This window comes from Lotus japonicus, chromosome 1 (genome assembly GCF_012489685.1).
Source record: "Lotus japonicus ecotype B-129 chromosome 1, LjGifu_v1.2".
Taxonomy (NCBI): Eukaryota; Viridiplantae; Streptophyta; class Magnoliopsida; order Fabales; family Fabaceae; genus Lotus; species Lotus japonicus.
The window spans coordinates 136,633,034-136,640,754 of record NC_080041.1 but is presented as its reverse complement, the minus strand read 5'-3'; the positions used below and the strand labels follow the sequence as shown (position 1 = coordinate 136,640,754).

The 7,721-nt window shown below is 38.5% G+C and overlaps 1 protein-coding gene across 1 annotated transcript; it reads left to right on the top strand.

Moving 5' to 3' along the window:
* Positions 1-372: 372 nt before the first annotated feature.
* Positions 373-7,591, top strand: LOC130731425 (CDPK-related kinase 3). Its single transcript, XM_057583717.1, has 11 exons — positions 373-1,162; positions 3,228-3,358; positions 3,764-3,805; positions 4,084-4,192; positions 4,315-4,393; positions 5,166-5,462; positions 5,848-5,957; positions 6,161-6,268; positions 6,497-6,559; positions 6,894-7,061; positions 7,236-7,591. Exons 1-11 carry the CDS (start codon positions 626-628, stop codon positions 7,371-7,373), a joined length of 1,782 nt encoding a protein of 593 aa, XP_057439700.1. The 5' UTR covers positions 373-625; the 3' UTR covers positions 7,374-7,591.
* The last annotated feature ends 130 nt before the right edge of the window (positions 7,592-7,721 follow it).

The following is a 7,721-nucleotide window of genomic DNA, read 5'->3' as shown; positions in this document are numbered from 1 at the left end:
ACTAAAATATGTAAAATTACATTTGAGTTAGTGCCAACGTGAAAACAAGCATGTACTAACGTACCTCATCCAAAGACTTGATCACTAATCCACCTTCCCTCAATTGACAATTTATTTTTACCAAAACAACAAAACATGCACGTCAGAAAATAAAATAAAAAAGAGTAAAAAAAGTAAGTAAAGAGAAAACCAAAAAGTAGAGAAAATGAGAGAGAGAGAGAGAGAGAGAGAGAGAGGAAGCAACGGCTTTGATGGTTGGATCAAGTGTCGTAAGGGTTTTGGTGATGTGCACCGCGAAGCTGGTTATAGTAGCCCATGTCACTCACCTCACCTCACCTCACCTCACCCTATGTTTATGTTATGTTGTAAGTTGTAACACACACAGCACTTAACAGACCAGACCTTGTCTGCTTTGCTTTGTTTTTATTTCACTGTGCGTGTTTCTGTCTCTGTCTCTGTCTCTCTCTCTAAAACTTTCTCACTCTACCTGACTCAAATTCTCTAGTTTTATCGTTTTCCCGTAGCAGATCTCACTCATTTGCCGCCGGGAACCGGATCGGACTGGAACCTTCTGGAATGCCTCCAGTCTGATTGATCAGTAGAAGAAGCCTGTGGCGTTGTTGCGATGGGCCAGTGTTATGGGAAGACCAATCCCACGGCGGAGAACGACCATGACCCCAACACAACCACCATCATTTCCTCCGCCGGAGACGCCGCCCGTTCCCCGGCTCCCTCCGCTGCGAATGGGTTCCCGTCGGTCAAGAGCACGCCGGCTCGGAATTCCTCCACGCACCCCAGCCCCTGGCCGAGCCCCTACCCTCACGGCGTGAACCCGAGCCCATCGCCGGCGAGGGCCTCGACGCCGAGGAGATTCTTCCGGCGTCCGTTTCCTCCGCCGTCGCCTGCGAAGCACATAAGGGCATCTCTGGCGAAGAGGCTGGGGCAGGCGAAGCCCAAGGAGGGGCCAATCCCGGAGGATCGCGGGGCGGAGCCGGAGCAGGCTCTGGACAAGAGCTTTGGGTACAGCAAGAGTTTTGGAGCTAAGTATGAGCTGGGGAAGGAGGTGGGTCGAGGGCATTTCGGTCATACCTGCTCTGCAAGGGGAAAGAAGGGTGAACTCAAAGACCAACCTCTTGCTGTTAAAATCATTTCCAAGGCCAAGGTACACTGCCCTCCCTTCAATTCAATCTACAATCTCCTATTTTGCAAAAAAAAAAAAATGATAGCAAAAGCAAAAACCTTCATCTTATTTGACATGGTTTTTTTCTTCTTCTTTGTTTTTGTATTTATATTGTCTGGTCTGGGATAGTTGATTGACTGTGATTAGTTTGGACTCTTGTGATCGCATTTGAGTAATTCAGCTTGATTTTATTTTAGCTCTCTGGTGTCTGTCTTTAGTTGATTCATTGTCAGGAATCAATGAGGTTGTTTGGCTGTTCTAGCTTGACATGATCCTTGTCCTCTAGTTATGCATGCTGCTTTCTTTCCTAGTGGTAATGGAAGCAGGAACTGATTGGAAACTTGTCTGGCACCTACTTTGAGAGTTGAGACAAATCCTGCCTCATTGGAATTCTAAAATGTGTACCTGAAAATGATTAACTGTTGCATTTACATCGTTATGTCATGTCCTTGAATTGCGGGTTGACGTTGCTGTAATTACGGTCACTCGAAAACCCTTTGATGTTGTGGTTACAATTGCGGTTGCGGACCGCAATTTAAAACCATTGTGACCCTTATATTCTAATTCCAAATGTACCTGAAAATGTCGACCAGACGTAAAAATTAATGGAACATAGGAGTGGGATAACGTGATAAGTTCGAAATGCATGGTGCCTTGGCGTGGCCGTAATTGCGGGTGCCTTGACGTGGCCATAATTGCGAGTGGCTTGACATGGCCGTAATTGCAGTTACAGTGCTGCGTGATTGCAAATTTGTCTGGCACCTACTTTAAGACATATCCTGCCTAATGGGAGTTCTAAAATTTGTACCTGAAAATGACATGCCGTTGTGGAATTTCCGGTTGACGTGGCCGTAATTTCGGTTACGATGCGACTGCAGGCACTAAAAAACTTTTGATGTGGCCGCCGCAATTGTGGTTGCGGACCGCAATTAAAAAACATGGTGAGCCTTATATTTTAATTCCAAATTTGTACCTGCAAATGTTGATGGTACCTAAGATAATGGAACTTAGAAGTGAGATAATGTGATAAGTTCCGAATGCATGGTTTCTGAGAAAATTGGCCCCAATAATATGACTACTTTGATGTTTTTTTTCTCTGAAATAAAAAATAGATAAATGGGTTGTGTATTATAAATAATGTCAGGGTAATGTACAAGCTGGGTGAATACACTTTTAGTTTCCTAGTTGTAAGTGAAAAAGGTGTCCTTCCTGGATTTATTTAAAAAATGTACTAGACATCGCATGTTTATTTCCATTAATAATATTTATTATTACCAAATGACACTACAGATTATTTTTACTTCCCCTCCTCCCCCCAAATGTTTACTTATGCCTATGTGGCCTCTTGATCTCCTTTCATCTTTTATTTCTCTAAAACTCTTTTTCTTGACTCATGAAACTACATATTAGTAATAAACTAGTAATACATATGTTTTTCTAGTCCTCTGCCTCTTGCAATGTCAGCACAGTTTGTATTGTGTTTGACTGTGCTAATATCTATTACTCCTACTAGTAGTCATATGCAGTTTTGTCATTTGCTAATTACTCATGCACTGGATACATTCCGTTAATTTCTTGCACCATATTTGTTTAATAGCAAAAGAAGCAAGTTTGTCCATCTTGTAATAAAACTTATTTTGGAAATATGACTTAATACGCAATTGCTGTTTGGGCCTAAATGAGTCATAGACTCATATGGTATATGAAAATGTAATTCCTATCACGTCACATTAGTGTCGTCAAATCTTGGACTTGGCCATGGCGGCGCCGTGGGAATCTCGGAGAATTCCAGCAAGCCGATAATCCATCATCCGCCATCAATATTTGTCAGTGTTATCAAATATCCGCCATGGCGGAATCTTATGGCAGGGTTTTGGCTCTCTGCCATGTCCGATAGGCGATATCCCACCATAATCTGTAATTCCTACCACGTTTTTTATTCATAATGACATGATTTATGAGTTATATTTACTTAAGTGATGAATTGTTGATATGCTGAATAAATGTTTTTCCGCATGACCGCATCTTAATAAGCTTGATTTGGCAGATGACCACGGCTATAGCAATTGAAGATGTTCGTAGAGAGGTGAAGCTGTTAAAAGCTCTGTCTGGCCATAAGCATCTTGTCAGATTTTATGATGCCTGCGAGGATGCCAATAATGTGTACATAGTTATGGAGTATGTTGTTTTATCTTTTTTGCAGCATCATCTTTAATGAGAATTTGGTGTGGGATTACTAGAGAACTGAATCTTTGTTATGTTTCTTTGTACATCTTTTTACTAAATGGGTACATTGAACTGTAGAAAGGACATCAGTTCTCTTGTACCCATTGCTTTACTATCATTCTCTGCAATTAATTTCCAGTTTCCCAGCTCCTTTGCATTAATAATTTTCCTTGTTAGAATTTTTCATTGAATTCAACCACACCTTTCTAATACATGATAAAACACTTTATGTTTCTATGAAAATCATATTTTGGCGGAGAGTGCTTTATGTTAGTTATAGTTAAATTGCAGCAGCATGCATCTTCTACTGCGGTATCATCATTTATTGACCTTTATGAGATTTTATTTTCTTACCAGATTGTGTGAAGGGGGAGAGCTTCTTGACCGAATTTTGTCAAGGTTAGTTTTTCTGTTATACTTGTGATTTGTAATTTTCAAAGAGGATTTGCCTTGGGGCATGGTAAAGTTACTTCGCCGTGACCTAGTGTTCACTGGGTCTAGTTGTGTAAATAATCTTTTTTTTTAGGGTGAGGTTGTCTACTTCCATCATCCTCCCCTCCCCCCAAAGACTCCACTATGTTTGGAACCTCGTTTACTAGATTGTTCTTTTTAATTTTGTGATTTTCACTTTAATATAATCATTTAATTTGATTGAAGAATGATCTCTTCTATTCTAGGGGAGGAAGGTATACAGAGGAGGATGCGAAAGTTATAATTTTGCAGATTCTAAGTGTAGTTGCCTTTTGTCATGTTCAAGGTGTTGTGCACCGCGACCTGAAACCCGAGGTTTGTGCCTTAAATCTTCTTTCTCATGACAATTTCTAGCATCTAGTTCCCTTGTTAACCTTGTGTGCTTTTATGGATAAGAATGTAAGGAAATGAGTCATTGTTTGGGTTTGCTTTTACAGAATTTCCTCTTCACTTCAAGAAGTGAAGATGCTGACATGAAGCTTATCGATTTTGGTTTATCTGACTTCATCAGGCCAGGTAATATTTCGAGTGATTCTCAATTTTCATTTTCCTTGCAAAATAGTCTTCTTTTACTCTGCTAATATATTAAGTAGGTAAGTTACTACTGTATGCACACTTTACTGGTGCTGCTTACTTATGCATAAATTTAAGTGGCATTCATTATGTTGTGACCATTGAAGCTGTTTTAGAGATTGTTTGGGAGGGAAGGAGGACTTGTTTTTATTTTTAAATTAAGAGAATTATTTAATATTTTTTATGATACTAAATAAATTATTAGTATACTATGTTGTCCTAACTTATCATTTCATAGCCTTTATTTTATAAAATTGTCAAATTAAAAACTATTTATTTAAATTTAAAATTATGCCCTCCCATCTGCTACCCTCCAAAAGCCTCCTCCTAACAGGCTCTTAGTGTTTGTAACCTCTTAGCCAAATTATTTTATGTCCTTATGTTTTTTTGCTGTTCGTTGAAAATTACATTATATCTCATCAATTTCAGAGTCAATTTGGTTTGCATTCCTCGCCCATCTACATCTTTCTGAAAGTTTTTAAAGCTAAAACCAACAGAAATTGTTGATGACGCCAGATTGGTTTCCTAATTGAATTTTTCACATTTCACATCCACTGACATTGTGAAGAAAAGGAAAGTTTTCATGAGGTGTGATGCTAGATGTTTGTGTCTCAGTGGCATTACCCCATTTCTTAATTATTCAAATTCGTTAGATGTTTGTGGATATAAGTAAAGCCAATCCTTTTAATTCCTCTCCGTGCATGTTTACATACAGATGAACGGTTGAATGACATTGTTGGGAGTGCATATTATGTTGCACCTGAGGTCCTTCACAGGTCTTATAGCGTGGAAGCAGATATATGGAGTATTGGGGTTATTACCTATATCTTATTATGTGGAAGCCGGCCTTTCTGGGCACGAACAGAATCTGGAATTTTTCGTGCAGTTCTGAGAGCTGATCCTAACTTTGATGATTTACCTTGGCCATCTGTAACTCCAGAGGCCAAGGACTTTGTCAAAAGGCTCCTAAACAAGGACTACAGGAAGAGAATGACTGCTGCCCAAGCTCTAAGTAAGTTGTCCTATCAGTCTAGACTAGTGTGGCAAGTGTTTCATGCACTGTAATGTTCCTTTATTGATCATCATGAGATTCTTATTTGTGGTAAGTGATATCAAAGAATGCCATTTTCATAGTATTTTTATAAATTGAATGAACGCATCCACCTTGTTGATTGTGGAATTTCATACTTTAACGAAAATTGAGAGAATAAATCAGCATTGTGAAAAACTCAATTGTTTCTCTGTTATTTCTATCATATAGTAGACGAGCTTATATTATGGTAGACAGCCAAATGATAACTCTCTCGGTTTGGTTATGAATAGATGTACATAATGGTAGTAACAATGTTATTGCAAATTGAGTTTCGAAACTAATTAATGCACTTGTGTAACTGCAGCTCACCCTTGGTTGAGAGATGACAGCCGCCCTATCCCTTTAGATATATTAATTTATAAGCTGGTGAAGTCTTATCTTCATGCGACGCCATTCAAACGTGCAGCAGTAAAGGTATTTATTTATTTATTTATTTCGTTTCCTTTAGATTAGATGAAGGATAGTCTAATAGTTACCCCCTCCTCTTTGTTCCTTTTCGTCCCAAATTTCACCTGCTCATTTGGTGTATGCTGAAATTAGAGGACTGTTGGTTGAAGGTTATTTATTTATTTTCTGCACTGGGTTCTAATTCATCTTTCTTTGCCTTTTCTATCCAGGCCCTTTCAAAAGCCTTGACAGAGGAACAGTTGGTGTATCTTAGGGCGCAGTTCAGATTATTGGAACCTAATAGAGATGGGCACATCTCCCTTGATAATTTCAAAATGGTTATTTTCTGCTTCAACGTTAATTCTTGTAGTTATTATGTTTGTAATTTATGTTTTGTGTGTGTTAGAGGATTGTCATTTCAGCACAACTTGCTCATTTCTACATAGGTTCTCTATTACTGCTCATACCTGTTTGAATGCATTTTTTCCTGCCTTAACGATGCATGTGTTCATTCTCTATGTCATAACTTTTGATCATTATGAACTGATTGAAATTGAACTTTGCAGGCCCTTGCACGTCATGCAACTGATGCCATGAGGGAGTCAAGGGTTCTTGATATCATACATATGGTGAGCCATTATTCTCATATAGTTTGTATGGACATAATATCTTCGGCGAATGCTATGAGTATGAAATTTGCATTTGCTTTTTTGTGCATGTGTTCCTAACTATACATATTTGGAAATTCGGCCGAAGCAACAAGGTTTCTGACCTACATGTGTAAAACATTTCTGCAGAAAATATCTAGAATTCTAGGGGTTTGCATGATTTTGTAAGATCCTATGTGTGAGCCAAATGCTGAGAATCATATTTATTATGTTATCCTTAAAATATTGGGAAAACTTGTATACACCTTAGTCTCTGACCAAACATGTTTTGTTTTTTGCTTGACCAATTTTGTAGATGGAACCACTTGCCTATAGAAAGATGGATTTTGAAGAATTTTGTGCAGCTGCAACTAGCACATATCAATTGGAGGCACTTGATAGGTGGGAAGACATTGCCAGTGCTGCTTTTGAGCATTTTGAGAGAGAGGGCAACCGTGTGATATCGATTGAAGAATTAGCAAGAGTAAGTGCCATGATCAGTTTCTTTTTCATCATAATCAATTTTGGCAACCGGAAGCTAATCACATAAGCTTCTTCCCAGAATTGGTTCTGGCTTTAGAATCAATTGTAGAAAGATTTTCAAACATTCACTTCATTTTCATTTTTAATGTTATTTTTTTGTATTTTATGGTCACAGGAGTTGAATCTTGGTCCTTCAGCTTATTCAATTCTGAGAGATTGGATACGCAGCAGTGATGGGAAGCTTAATTTACTTGGATACACAAAATTTTTGCATGGCGTGACTCTCCGGTCTCCAGTCCCAAGACCCCGTTAGTGTTAAGCCCATTGGCAGTGGGGAAAATGATTTATAGGTTTTTAAGGGATTTTTTTCCTTTTTTTTTCTTTTGGGGCTGGGAAAAGAAGAATGTGTACAAATGAATGTGTTAGAGTCGATTTTATGTTTATGCTCCTCCGGGTTTGGGCCCATGCGTATTCATTGGTTTGTGAATGTGAAAAGAACTACAAAGTCAAAATTAAAGTAACTTATATCAATATGGTTTTTATCCCTGCGATTAACTAGACATTAATCGCTAATCACATTAATTTTTAGGTGGTTTAACACTTTATTCCTTAAGCAAGCGGTTAGGGGTTCCATTCTCAATTCATATGGATGGAAAAAAAA